At 41.0% G+C, this 26,664-nt stretch overlaps 2 gene segments (V, D, J or C); both read right to left on the bottom strand.

Annotated features, from left to right (window-relative positions):
- The window catches only part of LOC105464766 (immunoglobulin heavy variable 3-23-like), a 350,273-nt gene that overhangs the window by 37,779 nt on the left and 285,830 nt on the right, over window positions 1-26,664 (bottom strand).
- LOC139364045 (immunoglobulin heavy variable 4-59-like) lies at window positions 16,817-26,457 on the bottom strand. The segment is given in 3 exon segments: window positions 16,817-17,253; window positions 25,949-26,269; window positions 26,353-26,457. Coding segments are annotated over 3 exon segments (393 nt in total).

Below are 26,664 nucleotides of genomic sequence, written 5' to 3'. Positions count from 1 at the left end.
TTGTTTCACATTATTCTTATTATTTAATCAAATTTAAATTTTGTTTGCAGTTTGAGGCCGTAGTACAAAATAATGCTTTTCTACGTGTATGTCTGCCGATTCCAATATTAAAAAGACAAATATATTTAAATACATGTTTTGGTAACACTGAGTGTCAATGCCGTTCTTGTCAAGTATGTGACTTAAATGTGCAATGGTATGTATTTTAAATGGCAGTCTATTATTAATAAATTGAATGACTAATAAGACAAACATCACTTTTAAAATTGTATTACATTATGTGTTGAATTTAGATGGTAGTTTTCAAACTAGGCAGAATAAAACTTTTTTATTTGAAAACTTTTGAACAAAAACAGTTTTGGAATGAATATTCAATACAAACTCTAGTCTTTATTTGCCAATATGCCTTTTATAACAGAGAACATCCAGCAATACGAAACTGAACCAAGCCCATGCTTTCCAGGAGTCACTCACAATGGCAGCTTCCTAGAGCGTGGTCTGAGAGGGTGCAAGCACATGGGGATTTGGACTTCATCATCAAAACACTAGTGAGCCGCAGGCCTGAGCACACAGAGGGCAGCAGTAACTGCAGACCCCACTCTGTGGCACTTAGGGAAGGGAGGAGATGGGATGGGGGTGATGTCGGCAGGACCCTAGAAAATGGTGAGGAGGGCAGAGAGTCTGCAGGTAGATGAGTATACTGTAAGGAGAACCGTTATCCTACTAAACTTGGTTGGCTTCAGTGATTATGAAGAGAAAGGAACTGTTCACCAGACTTGGAGGTCAGAAAGTAAGGGGACATTCTTTTCCCTGTATGGAGACTGAGGAAGATAAAAGACTTTCAATGAAAAAGGGAAGTTGGAGAAATAGTCTGAAAAACAGGACACCAGAAGCCAACCAAAGCGGAGAACAAGAGCCTTTAAAGTGCTGTTTAATTTCTACAAACAGCAGATGAAAGAAAAATAAACCAAACACCAAGCATATGCTGAGTTAAAGTTAGAAAACAAATACAATTGCTTGACAATCACAGCACAAAAACCCAAAACTCTATTCATGGAAACCGTCCGTATTGAGGATACACATTTTTTTAAGACAGGGTCTCCCTCGGCCAACCAGGCTGGAGTGCAGTGTGACAATCACAGCTCACTGCAGCCTCAACTCCCCAGGCTTAAGGGATCCTCCCACCTTAGCCTTCCAAGCACCTGGGAGCACGGTTTTTTTTTCTTTTTTGTATGGAAAGGATCTCACTATGTTGCCAGGCTCTTCTAAAACTCCTGAGCTCAAATGATCTGCCTGCCTCAGCTTCCCAAAGTGCTGGGATTACAGGTGTGATTTTAAATTTTTAATCTTTTAATAATAGTATTATTTTTAATAAATAAAATGTATAAATAACTTATTTTAAAAATTGTTCTGAGAGATCATTGTTAGTATTACCCAGAAAATACACAGCATTAAAAGTTGAATTGGGCCAGGTGCGGTGGCTCACACCTGTAATCCCAGTACTTTGGGAGGATGAGGCAGGTGGACCATCTGAGGTCTGAAGCTCGAGACCAGCCTGGCCAACATGGCGAAACCCTGTCACTAGTAAAAGTACAAAAATTAGCAAGGCGTGGTGGCAAGTGTCTGTAATCCCAGCTACTCTGGAGGCTGAGGCAGGAGAATTGCTCGAACCCTGGAGGCTGATGTTGCATTGAGCCGAGATTGTGCCACTGCACTCCAGCCTGGATGAGAAGAGAGAGACTAGATCTAAAAAAAAAAAAAAAAAAAAGAGAAAGAAAAAAGATAGAATTAAATCCCTGTTCTGTTCTGGCTGGATTGCAGTGGCTCACGTCTGTAGTCCCAGAACTTTGGGAGGCCGAGGTGGTCGGATCACGAGGTCAAGAGATTGAGACTATCCTGGCCAACATGGTGAAACCTCGTCTTTACTAAAAATACAAAAATTAGCTGGGCTTGGTGGCGCGTGCCTGTATTCCCAGCTACTCAGGAGGCTGAGTGAGGAGAATCACTTGAATCTGGGAGGAGGAGGTTGCAGTGAGCTGAGATGGCGCCACTGCACTCCAGCCTGGTGACAGAAGACGACTCTGTCTAGGAAAAAAAAAAAAAAATCCCTCGTGTAAATTAATGTATTGTAGGTAAGAAATCATGGATTTACAAGGAATTAATGGTGAGAAATCCTGGGGAAGACTTTTGCTTGCCCAGCCCAGGAACCACCAAAGGCTAAAAGGAAACCACAGTCTCACAGGCTCCTGATGTGGAGCGGCCTCCTAAGAGAATCCTGATGTCCTGAGCGCCCCTTGGTGGTTCTGAGCGCCCACTCATGTCCTGGTGGTTCTCAGCACCCCACTGGTGTCCCGGTTGCCCCCTGGTGGTTCTGAGTGCCCCCTGCTGCCATTGTCTTTCAGTTTCCCTATGTTCTCCTCCGCAGATAGAGCCTGCGCATTGTCATACTTTCATCTTTAACTCAGATTAACTATACTGCTGAGAAAGCAAAGTGTGCATCCTGGAAGTACGTATGTCCTTTCAGTTGAATCTTAATAATTCAGTCGTCTTTTTTTTCCTCTGGGCTGTGACCTATACACAGAGTCTCCAGAAATGGAACTGAGGCTTTCCCTTTTCTGGCTAGTCTGGTAATTATAGGATTATTACCCTATTGGCTAATTTGACCCATTTTCAGGGTAAAGGAAGGCTGCTGGGAGGGGTCTGTAATGGAGATGGACCAACTGTCTCCATATACATAAGGTTCCACAGATGTCTTTCTCCTGGATGGTCTATATAGAGAAATTTCTGTGTGTATTTCTCAGAGACTAGGTCTTTCGATAACTTAGCCATATCGATCTACGTCGATATTCATGCAAAGAACCTGGAGGTTCTAGGTCAGGTATGCCATTTGTGTTTATTTAGTTCAGATTTACATTACACAGCCAGGCTCATCTGAATTGCCACATGCTTAGTCAAACACGTTGGGGCAGCAGCTGAATGTAGTCATCAAATTGATCTAGGAGAAACCTGGGTCGAATACACTGTTTATTGGAGCTGAGAGCAACATCACTGACTCACTAAAGTGGACATTTCTTCCCTGAAAAAGCCTCCCTACCAAGTATAGTAAGGAGCTGATACGGAGCCACTGTGGGGTTGAATTTCTTCCTGTCAGCCGGTCATGCAGGGTGTTTGTTGGGGACCAGCCTCAACACCACCCGTAGGGTACTTGAAGTCTGGTGGCGATGAAGGAATGAGAAGAGACAAGTTAAGAGTGTAAAAAGGTTGGGGGTCAGGGGGCCAGTGTAATTTGGAGGCTGCAAAGACACTGAACTTTGGTCTCTACACTATTTATTGGGTATAATTACTTAGATCTAAGGAGCAGATGTTTAGGGGTGAAACGGTAAAAAGGAGGCGGTGCTCAACCAGCATATATTTAACTACTGATTTTTTTTTTTAAGTTATTGGAGAGCAGCTGCTGGGAGTGGGCTTAACTGGGAGCCAGCAAGTCTGGCCACATTTTAATGTTTTAAAGGAGTGTCTTTTCTTTGAGCACAGTGTTTATAGATAAGAGAGAGGTCACACTCTGGTCATGGGAATGTGATGGCAATAAGGAGGCTTTCCTCTTCAGAGGCCTCCTGTGGCTTTCCACAACTTACCGTCTCATACTTTTATGGCCAGTTTATACAGGCACCCCATAAGCCTTTTTCCCAACAGTGTTTTGAATGATGTAGACTTTTATCCACAGATGGTAATGATTCCCAGTGTTGTTGAAATGGCTGGCAGCCCCCAATCCTGTTTCTCCCCTCAACTCACCTGAATGTCTCTGAGAACCCCACGAACCTCGGAACTCTCTTTCATGGATGACTCTGAGCATTGTCAATCTGCTCAGTGCTACAAACAGAGGATATAACTTACGGAGGATTCTCAGCCCAGTAACATGCTGGGCACATAACATAGGACACATATTCAAGATGGTCAACTCACATCAGTGCCAATTAATATTTAATTGAAGGGACATGATTTCCAGTGCATTGGTTTAAAAACTTCATGATTCTTGGCAATACAGCAATAAACTGAATGGTTTGCAGAAGTGAGCTCATTGTTAGAAGAAAACTGCCTACTCCCACGAAGGCAGTCTCTTCAACTAAAGCACCCAAAATGTGGTGTCCTCAGATCTTGTGAAAATTAATTTCCTATAGTAAAGAAACAGGAAAGCTATTCTCAAAGTATTGGAAGAATCTTATCAGAAACATTACCAACACAGCAGTGAAATTTCAGTATGTCAATTCTTGGGTTTATGTTTGACAACTCAAGGAGCAATCAATACATTTATACAGAGGGAATTTTTACCTATTCACTTAGTAGCCTAGAATTCACTCAAAGAAAATATTCTACTGGATCTCAAATTTAACAGATCTCTGTAACCTGAAGAAGTTTTCTTAACAGATTCTTTTTCTCTATACTTGCATAAATGTAAGAAAAAACCACACAGTGTAATTTGTGCATGAGTGATCTATAGAAGTCCTTGGCATATTAATGAAATTTCATGGAAACATGATAACTTTATAACTTACTGTGAACTCACACTTCACTGGTTTCAAACATTTCTCACCCATGTGATGGAGCAGTGGGTGCCTCTGAGAATATGCTGATTTTTGGACTGAACATGTTCTCCACTCTTCACTCGACTTCATGGTTCCTCTCTCATACAGATATGTCTGTGATGGAAAACCGCACGCTGATATTCAGCAGATTTTCCTCTTAGGAGATTCATATTCTCCCTTTCTTTCTCTCCATGTTTCTCTCTATTTTTCTCCATTTTTCTCCTGTCATTACTCTTTATAATGAACCTCCTGAATACTGTCAACAGCCTCTATCTCATTCTGCCAATCTTCTGCCTCAAAGAAAATTGGGGGCACACTCATCCTTGCCCAGGATGGGAAAACTTATATTTAGCCAAGATGGGAAAACTTCCACAAGATTTATTAGCACCTCATATGAAAAACTATGAGAAAACATTATTTGTTTTTGGATTATACCTCAAAACAAGAATGCTTTTTCATAATAGCTATGGAATTTTATATTCCCACCATTATGCAAAGGAGTATGGAGGCTCCAAACAAATTAAAACAGAAATACCAAATGACCAGTGATCCAGCTTATGGAACTATACCCAAAGGGGATGAAATTACCACCTGGTGAAGATACCGCACTCCTATGCCTATTGCAGCACTATTCTCAGCAGCCATGATATGGAAACTAAGTGTCTGCCAATGGACAAATGGATAAAGACAATGTGGTATATGTACACAATATAGCATTATTTTGCCTTGTAAAATAAAGAGATGCTGCCATTTTCCACAAGCCAAATGTATTCCCACAACCACTACCAGTGTTTTCTACCCAATGCAGCTCATCCCTGGGATCTGGCAGATCCAGATCCAGTAGGAAGGACTGGTTGTGATGGAGTGGCCAGAGACAGTGTAGGTGAGGCACAGGGTCAGTGTGGACTCTTCAGGTCCAGGGCTGACTCCTGCAGCTGCTCCTGGGACAGGGCATGTGAGTACATGGAGAATCAGTCCCTGTGAGTCACGTGTACCTACACTCACCCCGTAGACCCACGTCTGACTTCTGAGACAGTCACCCTGGGGAGCTGTCACCAGGTACAGAAGTAGACAAAATAATGTCATCTTCTTCATGAACACAACTCTGCATTCCCCCAGATACCTCAGCCCTGCCTGAGGGGAGAGCTATTAGCTTCCACAGCCCAAAAGCATTTTATACCCTGGAGCTTGAAAAATAATTTGGATGTGGCACTGCTTTGCACTTATAGGAGAGAGGGCAGAGGTCAGACTCTCCCTTGATTTAAATACGTTTTATTGTTGTGCCTATTTTCTTGCTGACATGAGTTACCTGATTGACAAAAACTACAGCCATGAGAGGTCATAAAATTTGCTTTATTCTGATTTTCTCACCTGTGACATTTGTCTTTCCATATCAAGTGAGCGATGTGAGGTCAAAATTAGTTTGTGGTGCAGAGTGATGGGCATGGACATAGCAGATCACCGAGGCTGCATTCACAGCCTAGGTAACTGTTATGTTTTATTTTAATTAGGAAACACTTCTGTACATTCCTTATGTTTATTAAACTCCTGTTGAGAAACTTCAACTAATGTTATATCTTGATGGACCCTACCCAATAATAAAACTAAAGGTTTTCAAACAGGAATTCCTACTACAATGTTAGTTTTACTTTAGGACAAATGTTTTCACCTCATTTGAAATTGGCCCAGATGCACTGATTAGAGTGTGTCAGTTAAGACACAATCAGGAAATGAGTTCACATGTTTCCGGAGCAGGACATGGCTTTGAGACGCTTTGCAAACAAAGTGGTTCCTCACGTCTTCTGGAAAATCCATAAAAATGGGCAAGTCAAGGACCACTTAGAAGCACTCTTCCATCCCATATTCTTGACTAATGTAAAGGTGGAAGTCAGTGCAGAAAAAGAGATAACATGAAAGCTAAAGAGAGTGTTGTACCAGTTCATTGCGCCAAACCTGTCATCTTAACATAGTGTATGATCTTATCTGAACCGTCAGGAGGTAAATTTCCTGAGAGATTCAAAAATGTCTTTATCAAATATCAACATTTCCCCACCAAATTTAAGTTGAAAAAATGGAAAACTCTTAGTTGTCTACTTGACTCAGATGATCTGTGTCAGATAATTTCAAATGAATATTAATTCAATTTATCTGTTAAACTCTCCTACATGGTAGAGCTGAATTGAATACAGACTTAAATCAACACATGCAGGAAATTTTAAGACACCTGAGGTTATGTCCTGCTCATGTGTAAATTAGTTAAAAACAAAATCCTGGAAAATCTGTGAAGGTGGGACTTACCGAGGAACCCAGGCTCAGGGGCCTTTGGACACTTTTAGGTAGATTTTCTTCAGATTCCATTCTCCATGGAATTAGAACAAGTTTCATTTGCTGTCTGCTGTTTTTCTCAATGACTTGAAGTAATTCCTTGACAAAAGTCTACAGCCTGTTCAATCCATAAACAGATTTTGTGTTTCCAACCTGTGATATGCCGATGTTTTCATCATTTAACTGAAACACACCCACTACAGGAAAAAAAAAATGTTATAAAGCAATCCTGTTAGGCGTTTCCTTTGCTCAAATGCTAAACTGCTATTGCCATCTACTATATTCTGTAACTGCTGGAAAAATGGCATTGCTACATAGAATTAATCACATATTTTAAAACTACTTTTTGTATTTATTTTTTAATTTCATAAACGTGGAATGTTTATTTTTTCCATTTATTTGTTTTATCTCTATTTTTTTTTACCAGTGTTTTGTAGTTTTTCTAGTAGAGATCTTTCATCTCATTGGCTTAGCTACATTCCTAGGTATTTAGTTGTCTTGGTGGCTATTGGGAGAGCATATTCTTGATTCCACTCTCAGCCAGAAGGATTTTAGTGTATAGAAACGTTACTGTGATTTTTGTACATTGATTTTATATCCTGAAACATTCATAAACTAATTTATAAATACTAGGGACTTTAGACAGAATCTTCAACATTTCCTAGATATACAATTATGTCATCAGTGAAAACAGATAGTTTGCATTCTTCTATTTCTTTTATATGGATGCCTTTTACTTCTTTACCTTACCTGATCTGGTTAATACTTCCAGTACTATACTGAATAGAAGCGTTGAGAGCAGGCATCCTTATCTTGTTTCTGTTCTTAAGGAAAATGCTTCCAGTGTTTGCCCATTCAATATGATGTTGGCTGTGGGTTTGTCATAGATGCCTCATTAGATTGAAGTGTGCTTCTTCAATGCTTATACTTTTGAGGGTTTTTTTTTTTTTTTAACATAAAGGGATGTAAGATTTTATTGAAAGCTTTTTCTCCGTCTTCTGGGATACTACAACGGTTTTTGCTTTTGATTCTGTTTATGTAGTGAATCACGTATATTGATTTGCATAGGTTAAAGCAGCAGCCATGCATCTCTGGAATAAAGGATACTTGATTGTGGTGTGTCAATTTTTTGATATACTACTGGATTTGATTTCGTACGTTGAGAATTTTTAAGCCTATTATCATGAGAAGTATTTGTCTCGAGTTTTCCTCTCTTGTGTCTCTGCCATATTTTGGTATAAGACTGATGCTGGCTTCATAGAATTAGTTGAGAAGGAGTCTCTATGCCTTGAGTTTCTTTGAGTAGTTTCAGTAGAATTGGCATCTTTTCCAGGTTTCTTTTTCTTGATAGGTTATTTATTATTGATTCAATTTTAGAAGTTGGTATTGCTCTATTTAGGGTTTCAGTCTCTTCCTGATTCAATCTTGGGAGATTTTGTGTTTCCCAAAATTTATGCATTTCCTCCAGATTCTCTAATATGTGTGCATGAAGTTTATAGTATTTGGAGAATTTTTGTATGCCTCTGGGGTCAGTTGTAATATCCCCTTTGTCATTTCTGATTGTACTTATTTGGATCTTTATCTTTGTTAATCCAGCTAGGGGGTCTATCAATCAATATTATTTATTTAACAAAGAAGAAACTCTTAGGTTTATTGATATTTGGTATGCCTTTTTGTATCTGAATTTCATTAAATTATTCTCTAATTTTATTTTTTTCTGCCAGCTTTGAGATTTTTTAGTTCATTTAGGTGTGAAGTTAAGATTACTAATTTGAGACCTTTCTAATTACTTGATGAAATCATTTAAGGTTATCAGCTTTTATGGTGCCCAAATAAATTATCAGATTCAATGCTATTCCTATCAAACTACCAGCATTATTTTTACAGCATTAGAAGAAAAACTTCTTTAAAAATTTATGGAATAAAAAAAGAACTTTAAAAACAAAGCAATCTTAAGTGACAAAAATACTGTCAAAGGTATCCCACTATAAGACATCACATTATACTATAAAACTACAGAAACCAAAATAGCTTGATACCTATACAAAAACAGATGCATAGACCACTGAAAGAGAATACAAAACTCTGAAATAAAGTCGCACAACTACAACCATCTGATCTTACACCAGGACACTAAAAACAAGCAATGAGGTAATGTATCCCTATTCAATAAATCGTTCTGGGATAACTGGCTAGCCATATGCAGAAGATGGAAGCTACATGTCTACCTTTCACCATTAACAAAAATCAACAAAAAAATGGAGTAAAGATTTAAGTACAAGACCTCAAACTATAAAAATCTTGGAAGACAACCTAAGAAATACTCTTCCCAAATTGTTTTTGGCAAGAAATGTTTGGCAAAGTCCCCAAAAGCAATTGCAGCAAATGGAAATTCTGTATGTGGCACCTAATAAAATCTGAGTTTTTACACAGCAAAAGACACTATCAAGAGAGTAAGCAGAGAGCCTACAAAATGGGTGAAGATATTCACAAACTATGTGTCTAATGGAAGTCCAATATCCAGGTGCTGTAAGAAATGTAAATCAACAATCAAAAACAAAATAACCACATTTACACAATAGGCAAATGACATGAGCATAAACTTCTCAAAAGTATATAAACTGGCCAGGACATATGAAAAAATTGGTTAGCATCACTAATCAACAGATAAATGCAAATCAAAACTGCAAAGAGATGCTATCTCATACCAGTCAAGATCAGTACTACTAAAAAGTCAAAAATTAACAGATTCTGGGTAGGTTGCGGAGAACAGGAAACACATATACGGTGTTGGTGGAATGTGAATTATTCCAAGCACTGTGGAAAGCAGTCTGGAGAGTTGCAAAATATTTAAAGCAGAGCTGCCATTTGGCCCAGTCATCTCATAAGTGGGTATATGCACAAAAGAAAACAAATCATTCTACCAAAAAATACACCCACTTTCATGTTTATTGCTATGGTATTCTTAATACCTAAGACAAAAAAACAACCTGCGTGTCCATTAATGGTGGATTGGATAAAGAAAATACAATATATTGACACCATGGAATGCTATGCAGTCATAGAAAAATAATGTCTTTTGTGAAACTTGGGTGCAGCTGGAAGTCAAAATTCTAAGCAAACTGATGAAAAAAGAGACAATGACAGTCAATGGGACATGAATCTGGCATTGTGGGTGTGTCTGTGTGTAAAACTGAGAAAAGAACTCACCTGAATACATAAACTCTTAAAATAGCCAAGTCTGGAGCCACTCATATCCCAGTTTCCATTTCGTTAGGTTTTATTGTCCTGATTTTTAGTAAGCTAAATTTTCTTATCTTTACTCTTAGCTAACATAACTACACATCCTGATTTAGAGGCATGACAATAAAAATGTCATATTTGAAGCTTACAAGTCCCTTACAATTTACTGGCCCTCTCAGGGGGAGGTCGACCAAGGATACTGCCCCCTAATGGTATTTACTTTAGACCGCAGTCCCTGAGCTTTACTCCTTCATAGAATTACTCTCTTAATCATGTTAATTATCCACAAGTGTGTTGACTCAGAGCTTCTGTTGTGAATTCTATACTAAATAAACGCCTGGAGCGCGAGCTGCTCAGGGCCACTGCTGCCATTCTTTACAGGACTCTCCTTGGAGTCAGTCAGCGGCCTCGGACCCTCAGCTGAACTGGCAAAGCGGAATACCTGTGTCAGTGTACGTTTTAGTCACCCGCCGCCGAATCAGGGGTCTGCAGGAACAGCCGCCCGCAGCTAGCGCCCTCTTGTGAGGAGCCATACTCAGTTCTAGTCAGGAATCTTCCTCAGGTTCCTGTCCTGAGTCTGACTGGAGAAGACTCACCAGGAAGCCTGAGCTTCCTCAGGACTCTGATGGTGGCGACCATGGCTGGGAACTCAATCCTCGGTAAGGATCGTCTGCATTTTGTACATATGAGAATAGGTTTTCAGAGTAAAACAATCATTTAAAAAATATGTAGAGATGACATTGGTAATCAGAGAATCCTGAACTCAGAGAGGTTCACTAGAGGAACTGTAGAAAGATGACGTCCCACATCCTGACAGGAAATCAGCCTCCGTGTGCACCGGCCTCTGGGTTGACTCTGATCAGTGGGTCCCGAGCGCCCCCTGCCGCTGATTTCCCCGGCGTTCCTGCAGGGAGGTTTGTGTCTGGGCTCACACTGACCTCCCCTCACTGTGTCTCTCGCACAGTAATAGACAGCCGTGTCCTCAGCTCTCAGGCTGTCCATTTGAAGATACAGTGTGTTCTTGGCGTTCTCTCTGGAGATGGTGAATCTGCCCTTCACGGAGTCTGCGTACCATGTGCTACCACCACCATTACTAATACGTGAGACCCACTCCAGCCCCTTCCCTGAAGCCTGGCGGACCCAGTGCATGTAGTAGTCACTGAAGGTGAATCCGGAGGCTGCGCAGGAGAGTCTCAGGGACCCCCCAGGCTTTGCCAAGCCGCCCCCAGACTCCACCAGCTGCACCTCACACTGGACACCTGCAAACAAAAAGACACCAAGGTCAGAAACTGCCACACATATCCACTGTTCCTCTTACTCATGTCTCCTCACACACAGTATTTCTACTTCACGCTCAATTACCTTTCAAAAGAGCAACCAGGAAAACCCAGCTCAGCACAAACTCCATGGTGTGTTCTGTGTTTAGTGCTGATCGCCGAACAGAAACACCTGGGAATTCTGGGGCTGGGCTCCTCTCCCAGAGCTGCAGGGTCAGGGCTGGGCTGCTTTTCATCAGAAGAGGGAGGGACCTATTTGCATGTCTCTTGCTATATAGCAAGCTCTAGGTGGGCCGGCTGAGGAGAAGGCAGTGCTCAGAGCAGAGGAGAGTGTCCCGGAAAACACTGGAGTCAATTCTATCTCTCAGGAAATATAACTTCAGATTATGTGATTGTGTCTTGATAATCATTTAGTATTCATCATCTTATTTAATTTTTACATACTTGTAGAATGTACTTAACGCAAGTGTGAATGTCACATTTTTAGAGAAGATAATTACATGCAGAACAGAGCAGCTGTGCAATGTGTCCAATATCACACATCTGGACAGAGTTAACCCTATTATCTGTGCCTGTGACGCTGCACACTGGAGGAGTCGGCTCCCCTGAGACAGCTCCAGGGTGGTGTGGGACATGCCTAGAGGGGTTTTCAGGATGTCCCACCTGTCCTAACAACTTTATGTAATTTTACCATTTGTAGTGTTTACCTGAAATATACAATCAGTGTTCACATGTGTGTATTGTCAGGAGTCCGTGATTATTCAAGTGTCAATATTTATCTCTTTCTTGCTTTTTCTCAGCCAATATATTCATTTTTGTTACTGCTTTAATAAAATCAATTAATAATGAAAACAAATTGATAGTGCAGCATTTGGGAAATGTTGATATATGTGTGCAGTCGTTGAATCAGCACTTCAATCATGCTGTTAGCAATTAAATTAAACTCTATTTTTTTCTCTCACTTATCTGTAATTTCATTTCACCACCTTGTTACTCTTACCACCCTTTTCTCAGAAAATTCAGATCTTCTTCATGTTAATTTACAATAGTTGCATCTTCTACAATTCATACAAATAAAATCACATGAGATTTACTGTGAATTCTTCAGCTTCCTTCACTCACCACAATTATTTTATAATATCCTCATGTTCTTATGTGAATGAGGCATGCCTTGATTTCAACGGTTCATCGTATTTTGTTACATTAATATTTCTCAAATTGTTTGACAACACACCAAATAATGGATACTTGATATGTTGTTTCAGTTTCTGAATTTTATTTAGAAATTAAATACTAAGCATTATAATGTAAAAATTGAGAAATTAATCTTATTCTGACCTCATTAACAAAAACCATGAATAACTACAAAAAATAAAACCTTCAACATAACTGAGCTGATGTCACAGAGAAAAAAAAATCCCTGTATTCTGAGAAAATAGGGGCCTGCAGTGAGAACTAGGGTTCACTTATTAGAGTAACTGGGGCAGGTGCCACTCATGGCATGGTACTGAAGAAGGAAAAAGCTAACCTGGAAATGTTTCATGAGTTTTGAGGACGTGTGTGCTAATGGTGTGTGAGTGTGAAACTCCCGGCACTTGCAGGTTTTTCCCACAGAATTGGGGAAATCCCCAGACAACTCACTCACCTGCTGTCCTGTGGTGTGGACTGGGGAGGAAGAACAGCAGCTCTGTTCAATGCTGAATCCCCCTTCACTATATGTGGGAGACATTTATTAAATCTTGTGTCCTTCAGGCACTGGTAGAATCAACTAGAACACAAGTAGACAGAGGACACCAAGGAAACTCTACCCAGAAACACCTCCCATCTCTTTCCTGAGGAATGAAATCCTGAATCTGTGGGGTAAGGACAGTGGGTCAGAAGCTAAGGACACTGATGAAAATCCACTGTGGCTGGGAAGAGACACTCTGACACTGGGGAAGGGAAGGAACAGAAACCCTTGTAAGGCCATGCTTCAGAGCCAGTCACACCACCCATAGCTAAGAAGGAGCCTTAGTCAGAAGGTTGGAGAATGTGCCCCTGTGTCCAAGCCCCTTCACCACACAAACAATCACCAAGTAAAAGTGTCAGCAGGATGCACCTGCCACAGCTGAAAGAGGTTCTCTGGGGGGAATGAAATGTGAAAACCCAAAGCCAAGCAGGGACACAAAATCAAGTATCACTGGAGGAACTTGAAGCTCTTGTGAACAGGAGAAGCTGACTTCAACTGTGATAGCCATTGCAACCGTACACTTGAAATCCAACCCTGAGTAGACTCATAGACACGTGGTTAATAAAAGCCCAACAGAATGTAATATGTGATCATCTCCTAGAAGAAAAAAATAAATGCAAGAAAATAAATAACAAGCGAAATGTAAACTGAAATTATACATACATTTCATTTTTATAAAAATGTGAAAGCAAACAAAATTATGTCATTAAAAAAAAATCCTGAGACAATTTGTCAGCAGATTCATGTTTCAGGGCACATGTTACAAAGTTTCTCTGCGAGTAGCCATGTGATATGCACTCAAAACATAGATCTATACAAAGAAATTAAGATTGTAAAAAAAGGGAAAATCAAGATGAAGTGCAGTTATTATCTCTGTAATTGCTATAACATATAACTATATAAAGCGATAAAAATATATATTATATTTTATATGTAAGTGCAAACAAAGTAAACAAGAAGGAGTGGTGAGAAGGAGAAATTCAAAGCACACAGTTACTTTATCTCTGTACTTCAGATCAACGCCATCACAGTATCTGCATTAGAATCTAATTCCATACAATTCTTATTGTAAACCTTATGGCAGCCAATATAATATTAATAAAACACGAATTAGATAATATTTTAATAGAGAAATAAATATTGTTATGAAATGCTAATTTAAACACAAAATAACAGAAAAATAATATTAACTTTAAAATAGAATTTATTGTAGTTGATTTTAAAAAGCACGGCCCAACTATTAGCTACGTACAAGGAAGTTACTGTACATATCCACAAATAGAAAAGATAAAGATGGTAAATGATGGATGATGAAAATATGAACCAAAAGAAAGTTATAGTTGCTGTGTAAATTTCAGACAAAGTAGACATCAAAAAGGACTTTCAGGACTTAACAGGGATATTACATAAGATAAAGTGACCAGTTTTGTAAAAAGATGCCAAACAAGACTTAACAAATATATAATAGACGAAGAATGCCCCATTCATTGTGATTTACAGAACAAACGTGAGTAAGGAAGTAAAGATGTCAGTGAGACCATGCACGTAAGGGCACTCTGGGGACGGAGAAGCTCCTTTGTCGTCATGGAGGGCACCACTGGGAACTTCCTCTTGAATTTCTCCCTGTTGCTGCTCACAACAGCCCCAGTCCTGGAGGCTGATGAACCACGATTATGCTGCAATCAGTGAAGGTGAATCCAGAGGCTTTGCAGGAGGGGCTTAGTGAACCACTGGGCTGTACAATTTTCCCCCCTCAGACTCCACCAATGAACTTCAAACAGGAATTCTGCAAACACAGATGGAACAGACTGAGAATAGCCCCATGTGGAGCAGCCGCAGCTGGACCTGATTCACAAGGGCCCCTGATACTGAGGGTGATGAGGAGGGAAGCCCAGATCAGTGCAGACCCCACGGTGCGGACACTGAGGAAGGACACAGACATGGGGTGGCTCCTCACCAGGGCCTGAAGGAACAGGGGATGAGCTGCCTTTCATAAGGAGGGGAGGGGACACATTTCCGTGTCTTTCTTTTTGTGGTCATGGGTGCACCGCTCAGCATTGCTCATCCATCCTCTGTGTCTCCATTTCAGGGAGGGCAAAGACAAAGGATTCCTGGGTCTGGATGCACAGGGTTAATCTGCCTATTACTCTTTCTTCTTCTCTAATGTGGACACTGTTCAGGTATGTTCATCGTAGCAAACAATTTCGACAAATATGTCCAGTAAGAACACAATATATGCATTTCCAAAGAAAATGGACATCTGTCTGTAATCAGTGCATTTAGAGCTGCAAACCACTGTTCCTGACAATGAGGCAAAGTTAAGTTACAACGAAGAAAATGCAGATCTACACCTTCTCAGGGCTGGGGTTTATAATTGCCATCATCTTTTCCACAAGACAGTTCAACACTGGATATATGTGCTTGTGTCAGCAAACAGTCAATGTGGAAATGTGTGTACTTATCTGAGTGAAGAGTTCTCATGGAGACATGTTTGTTTGTCTGAGACAAGAGTCCACATGAGGAAATGTCTGTTTTCTGAGGAAAGAGTAGATGTAAGGACAGATGTGGTGGTCTGAGGAAAGAGTCCACATGGGGACATGTGTGCTTGTCTGAGGGAAGAATCCACATGAGTAAAGGTGTGTTTGTCTGACAGGAGAGCCCACATGTTGACAGGTGTGTGTACAAATCTGAGAGTAAATGCCCATTCAGGGACAGTGCATGCCTGAACTGAACTGAAGTTTGGGAAAATCTTTCTCAACCAATGAAACCTGGGTCAAGTAGATAATTGATTTTTTAAATACAATGTCTTTAGTGAATGGAAACATGGTATATGCAAATGTGGAAAATTACTTCAATCTCTGTTGCATGCATCTCATGATATCCCTACACTCACCAAAAATGTTATTAAATAATTTTATACAAGGTGTATTTGATCCTGGGGTTAATGAACTTTTTAAATTGTATTTATTTAGATTTATATTTTCCATCACAAAATTGTGTGCTTAGACAAATTGTGTCGTGTCTCAACCATTGCATATCAGTAAAGATAGTTTCAGTGTTGTTAAACAGTGCCTTTCAAACTTATTTTATACCCACTCTCTAAATTCCTGGAATATCTCTATACGTTTCCTTGACTACAGTTTTGGCTCTTACAGAATTTCAAATAAATCAAATTATACAGTGTCATTGAAATAACTTCCCTGAAGAACGTGGGAAATGAAGTTGCTGACCTAAAGAACATTGAAAATGAGGAAATTCTATGAGTTTAAAGTGTAAAGAAATTGCACATAAACACTCTATTCTGGTAGATAAACATGTTTCCCACAAGGATACAGCTTTACATTTCTGATACTGCTGTGCATGTGTCCTGAAATTGTACAGCTAAGTAATCAAATGGCATATGGTGGGATGGGGATCCTCACTTTGCAGTGGTTGGTTATGGGCAGTCAATAAAGGAGGGCTAGCAAGGTCCATGTGGTAACATAGTTGGGTGGAGACACCAGTGTGTTCTCATTTTTAATGCAATAAAGTTACAGAAGATTAGATGCATAAAAGTTTCGATGTGTCCACAAATATGGGTTCATATAAACATGCCTATTTACTGGGTCAGTTGGCTGAGAGGTCCTAGAAGTACTTACACCACACTAACAACACACATACCCAGTATCACAATTTTTTATTTTAATAGCATTCTTTAATATCAGAAACAAGCAGTCTTTGGAAAAATGACTGATTCTACGTCTGAAAAAGGTAATATAGAAAACGTGCTTAGAATGTATTGTAATGCCAGGACACAGGGAAGTGTTCAAAAACAAAAGGATGAGGTGTGCTGTAAGGATGCAGGATCCAAAATAAATGAGCAACCAGCACCTAATAAAACTGTGATGATTTGAACAATAAAATGAATACTGTAGCGTGGATCTTCTTCAGAGAATGAAATAGACATCCATACACCAATACGGATATTAATGGATGACTAAATAGAGAAATAATGGCAAGAATAACACATATCCCTGCAGAAGCATTCCAAATATCTCAGGTGGAGGGTCCTCCGATCAAGTAGGTGAAGCTTAAACACTCATGAGTTGATTGTGTCCTGAGATTAGAGACATGGAAAAAAATAATCACTATTAGTGTATTTTATAATGAGATTTCAGATATAATGCCAAAGACATTATCTATGGATGAATAAATTACTTGTTTTTAATCTAAATGTGTGCAAACACACACACACACACACACACACACACATTTTTCTGCAGTGATCACTGATAAGGGAGTAAAAGACAGCCACAGACTTCGATAAAATAATTCCAAGTCACATATTTGTTAAATGAATTCTTTTAATTTGTTAAATCACTTTTATAGCCAGTATGCAAGTAAACTTACAACCCATCAAAAGAAATGCAATTAAAAATTAACCAACTCTCAGGAGAGGCATCTTACCAAAAATATATTTATTAGGAACATGTGCATTTAAATAAAAATTAGATACCATTACTTGCCTATTAGCATGGTTAAAACACACAATTCTCATAATGATAAATGGCAATATGAATGTGGGAAATCAAGGACTATTGTGCATTGATGGTTGGAATTCAAAATGCTACATGCACAAAATGAGATTTTTTGGCATTTTTAAAATAGAGATAAAAGTAAACTTAAAATGCGAACTTGTGTTTTTGTCCTAGAATATTTACAACACTGTTTCAGATATTCATGTTTACAAAGATTTGTTCAGAGGAAGTTTTTTATCAGATTTGTTAATTTGATTCATTTTCGAATCCCTGAAATTCTCTTACAGAATAAATGCTGTATGAACAATCTCTCAAATAATTAAAATTCTTCAACTACACATTTATATTTTTCCTTTTTTTTAATGACTTAATGCCATTTTCTAAGAAAATCTTCAATCTAATAATCTTTGTCATCTCCTCCATACCAGCACAGCTGCCTCCTCCCTTGGGTTTCTGATACTCTCAGGATATGGGTTCTCACATTGTGTGTCTTGCACAGTAATACACGGCCGTGTCCTCAGATCTCAGGCTGCTCAGCTCCATGTAGGCTGTGTTCGTTGACACGTCCCTGGTCATGGTGACTCTGCCCTGGAACTTCTGCACATAGTTTGTGTTACCATTTCCAAGGCAGACCCATCCCATCACTCAAGTCCTTGTCCAGGGGTCTGTCGCACCCACTGCATAGCAGAGCTAGTAAAGGTGTATCCAGAAGCCTTGCAGGAGACCTTCACTGAGGCCCCAGGCTTCTTCCCCTCAGCCCCGGACTGCACCAGCTGGACCTGGGAGTGGGCACCTGTGGGGAGGACACAGGAGTGGATGAGAGCCCCCCTGACTGGACTCAACCCCGTCCTCATCACTGGGACTTGGCAGCCTCTCACCTGTCGCTGCTGCCACCAGGAAGAGGATCCTCCAAATCCAGTCCATGGTGAGGAGCTGCGCTGCCTGGGGCTTCTCTAGCTGAAGGATGTGGTTTCTGGGTGATGCTCTCAGGGCTGAGACATATCCATATTTACCTCAGTGGATCTCAGGTTATTTGCATATTCATGAGACAGAGCATTTCATAGCTGAAGACCCTGATTCAGGATAAGGAAGGGAAGGTAAATGACACATCACCCTTACAAGAGTGGGATGCTGATGCTCCAAGCCCTAGTCCTCCTTGAGGAAATGTAGGCTCTGCTCCGTTTACAAACGTTTGGTGTCCAGACGTCCTTTCACTGAAGACCAAGCACCCAGAGGACATGCTCCTCACTGTGAACCCGTGTTTGATTAGCGTAGAGACCACCTGGATGATTTTTGGAACCATCACTCTCCATGACACTGAGAAGGTGCCGTGACCTCATCCTAGTCCCATCAGGCACCATCACAGGTCACTGGTGACTCAGAGAAAGTGACAGCTGATGTCCCATGTGAGTGTCCAGCAGGTCCCCCTGAGATCATCTGGGCGCTCCTGAGACAGTGTCTCCAGCACCTGCCTGGCTTCCTGATCCTCCAGGATCTTCAATAGAAACACTCTTGGTTTACAGATTTGCCCTGTGATGCATAGTTAGAGCTGATTTTCTCATCTCATGGACAATAGGAATCAGAAGATGTAAGAGAAGTTTGGGGTTCCTGATGAACTCACTGCTCCCAAAATCATAAAGGAATTTGTGTTTTGGATAAGTTTGGGTTTTATTTCCTACTCCATTTAATAGAATTTCATGAACTGTTTACATCCTTTCAGTTCATATCCATAGATCCTCATCTTTCCATATTGATTTCTGACTCACTAGGTCTGTGCACCTGCCACACTGTCAGATCCATCACTACCCTGTCACACACACAATGTAGGCAACATTACTTAACACTAAAGTCTGAATTTTTTTATTCATAGGAATATAGTGCCTCCCAGAATACTGTGTCCTTTCAATTAGTAAAACAATTCCCATCCGTTATATCCTCAGTATTAAGATATTTACAGTCCTAGAAACCCACTTCGAAAAATAGTTCTTGTTGCCTTATGGTATATGAATGCTTCTGATGTAACAGGACATTTAAAGGCATATCCACTACTTCTTGAATACTTAGTTGTTTTGTTGTTGACAAAGGAAGATACAGGCGCTGAGAGGAAACCTCGTCCCCAGCCTCCTGTGCACCTGCTCCGGGGCTGGAACCTGTGCTGGGTGGCTCCTAAGTGCCCCCTCCAGCCCAGCCCTTGCCTTGCGAGGAAGTTCCCATGGGGCTCACAAAGCACTTTCCCTCAGCTTCCCTAGCTTAACATGAAACGGCTTTGTCCTGGCTTAGAATACTCCTTCAGTGACAGAATACACTGCTGACACTGTCTCTTGAAATAATTGATTAGTCTTACTAAACCTAATGAACTCTACAAGGAGACCCAAAGCAAGGATTCTATGACACAGGAGGGAGCCCCTTCTCTAAGCTCCAGATGTACTGAATCAGTGGAAAATGAATCCAAAACCTTACAGGAGATTTGGGTGTGCATTGTTCCCTGCAGCTGAATGTTGCTGCTGAGATTTCCAGCAGGTGCAGATGCATTCAGATGAGAGCACGCTTCATATCCAATATTCCAATAACATTCGTTTTCCCTTCTTCCTAGTGCCTCACCTGTAGAAAGTGCCTCCTACACTGACACTAGGCCCAGTATCTGACTTTCTTCTCCTAGAGATCTAAAGCCAACAGGATCCAAGTGAAGACTTGGGAAGTGCATGAAGGTTGTTATTTTCTTTGTCTCAGCTAAGAACCTTGCAAAGCCTTCATGATAAAAGAAGCTGAGGTGAATGAGGGAGTTTCCAAGATCTTGTTTTTAAAAATCTTGAAGTCAGAGGCTTCATATTGCTCTACTGTCCTTGTCTAACTCTCTGTCATTTTTTTCTAAGTTTCTGTATGTTCTCCTCTGAGTCTGTGCATGGCCACACTCTCATCTTTAATCCAGAGCCGTCATCCTGGTTAGAATGGATTGTGCAGTGCAGGTCAGCACTGTCTGTTCTTACAGTGGAAACCTAGAGGCGCGATCACCTTCCTCTTCTGGGCTGTGACCTTGACCTGGCATCTCCAGGGGAAAAGCTGAATTTTCTTCTTTCCTCCTTTTTGTGGTTTCATTTTCCCTGGACTATTTGCTTACATCTTACCCTATTGGCTAACATTACTCATTCGTATAATCATGGAGGAATGGGGGAGGGATCTGGAATGGGCAGATTTGTCTTCCCCTCACAGAGCATAACGATCTGAAAAAGTTCTTCCCTGTAGGTTCTTTTGGAGAAGGCTCCTGGTGTGTGTTTCAGTAATTAAACTTCCCCAATTCTGACCCATAGGAGATGTATTTGGATTGTATTTTTTAGATTCTGGAGATTTCTGGAGGAAAATTCCGGAAGGCTGAGGATTGTGTGGCCCTCTGGAACTGTCATTTCACCCTAGTCCACGTCTGTCTCGCAGGCCTCTATAGTGCTTACCATGCAAGTGCCTTCAACAGCCTGTGGCTTCTGCAGCTTCGGTTCCAGTTAAGCACGTGTCAACTGCCATTCTGGACATGCCCATCTGTCCAGTTTTTGGAGTGGTCATTAAAAAGATGGAACTTCATTCATCTGATGGATTCTAAAAGGTATTGAAGATCAGATTGTGCAGATGCCTCTTGACATAAGAATGAGGTGATGACTGTTGTAATCTTTACATTTTGGAGCAAAGCCCAAAAGTACAACCAAAGGTCCTCTTCATGTGTTACTGGAGGCAGGATTCTAACCTGATTACATAGATGGGGCACCTGGTCTCACATAAATGAACAGGCAGGAAAACAGAGAAAGGACGTGGCACAATGCTTATGAAAAAGTCTCAGCAATTTTAATTTTCTTCTGAGGAAGCTGAAATTGTGAAAGTGAAGCAGTGTGACTGGTCATGTGTCAGGTGATGTTCTGTTCTGGAAAGTATCTCCAGTCCTGGGCTGGATCCAGTAGGTGCACTCAGGCCCCTAAACCTGAAATAGTGACTCTTATTCCTTAAACACAAGACATTCCAATGAGAAAGCTGTTCTCAGGTGAGCTGCAGAGCAGGGAGCAGGAGATGGAGGTGTCCTTGGCTTCCCAGAATTACTAAAGCTTGAAGACCAAGGCCACCTCTGAAGGGCAGAGATCCACCTATGAGTACATCACATCAACTCTGCCTTCAGGAATCTTTGACTGTATGGGAGTATAAGAAACGTGATTTATTCCTTTCTGCTAATGCAGTGTGCATCAGAGAAAGTAAATTGAAAATTTTATAAATATTTTTCCATATTGGGGAAAGAACATGTATAAATCATGGCAATACAAGTGCTCACTTTAGAGCCTGCAGAAGGAGCAAGTGCACATTGAGAGAAGGAAGCGTCCTGCCCCAGGAAACAGGTGCCCTAACATCATCCCCTGAGAACTGCCCTGTAGATGCCATGTGTCGGTGGAACCTGGGCTCGCGTCTGGGATCTTGTGCGTAGTGTGGAGGGCAGAGCACAGCTCCATTCCTCCTCACTGTGTAACCTAGGATGTGGCCTCTTCCTCTGAGCTTCATTCTAATAAGGTATTAATATAAAATAGCAGCAGTAACTTTATCTGTAACCTTTCAGTTAGGATCCAGTGTTGTTCAGCATTGTTATCACTGTTGTTGTCCAAACCCTTAAATATTATAAAAAATACCTGTGTGACCCCTCATCTCAGACCTCAGGTGACTACATTGCAGAGAGCACACCTGCTTTGTTTCTGTCATGAACATCGTATTCAAACGGGAAAGTATGTGCACCTTGCTATAGAATTTATCTTAATTATGTTAGAATGGATGAAATAAGAATTAGTAGTTGACACTTAGAAATTCAGCTGAGGGGAGATCTAAGCAAACTCTCGATGGCATGTCTTCGTTTCTCCTTGCTTATTACAGATCATGTGAGAAGAGAGGCAAATTAAAGAGGAAATGATTGACCAATGGGGAATCAGGTATTTTATAAATAAAGGAGTTTTTCACATCTTCTGGAAACCACATCAAATTAAATAAATTAAGAACTATTAGACATTTTTCTGCATTCTAGATACATGACTAATACAGACTTAGATTTAATGCAAAAAGAGACAACACGGAAAATGGAAATTCTGCAGCAGAGCATTTTGCCAAATAGGCAGCTTGAAATTAGTTTGTGATTTTAGCTAAATATTCAAAGAATAAACTCCAGATCCAAGTAAGAAATTATAAAATTTCAAGGTTTAATGACTGGTTGAGAGAAGCTTGAACTAACATTATTTTGATGAATCATACCTCAATAATAAAACTTTGTCCAGTGGTCCAACTTTTCAAGGGGCTGCCTGAGTAACTAATTTCCACCTCCCCTACCTGTGAGTCCTGGCACAGTCTATCATCCTCTAAAACCTGGGACCTCTAAGAACAGTCAGAAGTCTAAATACTATGAAGGTTTCAGAGACCCCAAAATTACTGTCTCTGGGCTGATTGGTGAGGGTGATCTCTATGAGCCTCATCTTGGAAGAGTGTATGATGGCGTTTGTTATAATGAACAGATAGCAACAAAGACAGTCAAGAAAAATGAAGAAGCAGGGGAACATGGTCCAAACAGAAGAACAACATAAAGGTCCAGAAACCAACGTCAATGAAAAGGAGGCATACGGATTACCTGGCAGAAAATTTAAAGTAAATGTTAGAAACACATTCAATGAGCTAGTGGCAGCATGCAAGAACAGTGTGAGGATTTTAATAGAGACAAAACATTTAGAAGATGACTAAACAAAACTATTGATGCTGAAGAATACAATAAGTCAGTCAAAAAATTTAATAGATGATTTTAGACCAGACTAGATCAAGTAATAGAAGAAACAGTAAACTCAAAGAAAGATCGTTTGAAATAGTTGAAACAGAGAAGAAAAATGTAAAGGAAAGAAATAAAAAAGAGTTAAAGACTTTTGAGTCAGGAAGCACACTGAAAACTAAATTATACATTGAGGAGTTATGCAAAGATAGGACAAAAAGGGTAGTGAAGGAACAGGGTGTGTGTGTGTGTGTGTGTGTGTGTGTGTGTGTTTGTTAGAGAGAGAGAGAGAGAGACAGAGAGACAGAGAGAGAGATAGAGAGAGAGGTGTAAAGAATATTCAAAGAAGTAATAGCATAGAAACTTTCTAAATCTGGAAAAGCCAATATTCATCTACATCCAAGAAGCTCTATAAGTTTTAAATAAGGTAAACCAAATGAGAAAAATCAGAGATGTTTGAAACCACATTGTTAAAAGGAAATGTTTTTGAAAACAGAAGGAAAAAGAGCAGATTTAGCAGATTTCTCAGCAGCAGGTTTTCAGTTCAGAATGGAGAGGAATTATATTCCACGATGTATGGTTTAGTGACAGAGATTACTTCTGAGAAACGTGTTTCTAGTCAATGTCATCATTGTGCAAGCATCATAGGGAGAACTTACACAAACCTACAGGGAATACCCTACCACTCACAGGCTTTGTGGAATATCACAGTGTTTCCAGACAACTAACCTGCGCAGTGTTTCCAGACAACTAACCTAGTCTCAACTAGGTCTGCAGAATAATGACATTGCTGCATCAGCTCCATTCTGGCCTCTGCCACATGGCAGTTTTGTGTGAATTTTCTTTCTGCTCTCTCAGGACATTTTTTCTCTCTCAACTTCTAACTCCATTCTCCTTTTAATTCTCAGTTCATTGAAAAGATTCATATTTAGCTAAGAACACTGAAAACTTTGGAAAAAAACTTCATCTTATGCCCAAGAAATTTAATTAACTGTCTTCACGGATGTCCGTCTGTTTTTTTCTTGTTTTCCTGTGGGACATGGCCCTTGTTTCTACTTCAGTCCAGTCCTTATTTCCATATGCATGAGGCATCCAACCATCACACACCCAGGACCATCTTGGAGGAAGGGACCCTACCATCTGCCTCATCTGCCTTCAGGTGCACAGTGGCTATTCCTTCAGCTGTTGCATGTGCTTTAGGGCTTTCCATTTAAACGTGTATTCCACTATCCCCCAAATAAAGTTCCTGGACCTCAAAAAGTGATGTGCATTGGGGGCATTGACAGCCAATTTTCATTGAAAGTCTCTTCTTCCCTTGGTAATTGAGGAAGACTGGGAAGAAGGGAACAAAACTCAGACCTCATGTAGCTCCTCATTTAGCAACAGATTCAGTGCAAATTTAGAAAGTTGGAGACATAGAGTAATGTTGGTGTGGTTTTCTGTGGCATGCTAAGGAGACAGCAGAAGATGGTCAGTGGTCCGTCTCCATCCAGCTGGTATCCATTGTCCATTAGTTAGGTCGTAATAAAAGATAAAAGACAACTTTTGTGACAAAGCCCCAAGGGCTTCATTAAAACACTTTGCCCAGAAATTGATCAACAGGGACATGACAAGTGTTTATATCAGAGCTACTGTTTTTTGTCTACTTTATGTAGAAATCTGAGAGATGTGACCAGCTTCATGGGGCTGATTCTCCATCCAGAGGACAGCGCTAACAGAGTTATGAGTTATGAGTCTGTCTGGGTCTTCCTAAGAAGACAACACGAAGTGGTGGCTTAAACAACAAATATTGATTTTCTTACAATTCTGAAGTCTGAATGTTGAAAATCAAGGTGCTGGCAGGGATGGTTCTTGGTGCGGCTTCTTCCTGGCATGCACTGGGGCACCTTCTAATACACTGCGTCTCCACATGGCCTCTTCTCTGCGTGCACGTGAAAAGTGAGAGGTCTCTGGTGTCACTTCCTCTTCTTATAAAGACAGCACGTCTATTGCATTAGGTTCTCACACTTCTGACCACATTTAACCTTAATTGTATCATTAAAATTCCAAAATAGATCCATTGAATTTAAGGATTCAGCATATGAATTTTAAAGAGGGAACAATTCAATTGATGACACAAACCAAGAGATGGTGAGAATCATTAGAATAGATATATTTTTAATCACTAAGGAATAATGGGCCATGCAGGAACTTGTAGGAAAGTTCCTAGTAATCGGTGAAACCTCAATTGTAAGAGGAAAATGTGCCTTCCTCCTTTCTTTTCTGGCAGAAGAATGTGAGGAAGCAGAACCACAGATATCAAAGAAAGAGGAGCCCTGGGGACAGCTGAGGTCCTGGTGAGTAGGGAGAGCACTGAGCAGATGAGGAAGCCCCGCCCTCCCTGCACCTGCTCCTGACCCGGCCTCCTGCTCTGTGGGCCCCGCGCGCCCCCTGCTGGTCCTGAGCGGCACCTGCGCCCGCCCCCTCCGCCTCCCTGCAGGGAGGTTTGTGTCTGGGCTCACACTCACCTCCCCTCACTGTGTCTCTCGCACAGTAATACACGGCCGTGTCCGCGGCGGTCACAGAGCTCAGCTTCAGGGAGAACTGGTTCTTGGACGTGTCTTTTGAAATGGTGACTCGACTCTTGAGGGAGGGGTTGTAGTAGGTGCTACCACTACTACCATAGATATACCCAATCCACTCCAGCCCCTTCCCTGGGGCCTGGCGGATCCAGCTCCAGTAGTTACTGCTGAAGGAGCCACCAGAGACAGCGCAGGTGAGGGACAGGGTCTCCGAAGGCTTCACCAGTCCTGGGCCCGACTCCTGCAGCTGTACCTGGGACAGGACCCCTGTGAACAGAGAGACCCACAGTGAGCCCTGGGATCAGAGACAGCCTCCCATATCGTCATATCTGCATCCCCGAGACACTCACATCTGGGAGCTGCCACCAGGAGGAGGAAGAACCACAGGTGCTTCATGTTCTTGCACAGGATGTCCGTGACTCTCAGAGAGCATTTCCCATGTGAGCTGGACCCTGAATTTAAGGAAATGTCTGGTGGTTTCCTGTGGGTGCCTAAATGAGGATTTGCATGTGGGTGGTGCCTTTGTATGGAGAGGTGAAAAGGGATGAGGGAGGCCCCAGTCTTTGGAGATCACCCTGAGAGGAGGATGCTGGCTGTGCCCTCTAAGAACTCAGTTCTCTTCCTGGGGCCTCCCCTCACCAAGCCCAGAGTCCTCTTCTTCC

Source organism: Macaca nemestrina, chromosome 7 (genome assembly GCF_043159975.1).
Source record: "Macaca nemestrina isolate mMacNem1 chromosome 7, mMacNem.hap1, whole genome shotgun sequence".
Classification (NCBI taxonomy): domain Eukaryota; kingdom Metazoa; phylum Chordata; class Mammalia; order Primates; family Cercopithecidae; genus Macaca; species Macaca nemestrina.
Note: the sequence above shows the minus strand (reverse complement) of the source record. Positions and strands in the feature narration are given on the sequence as shown.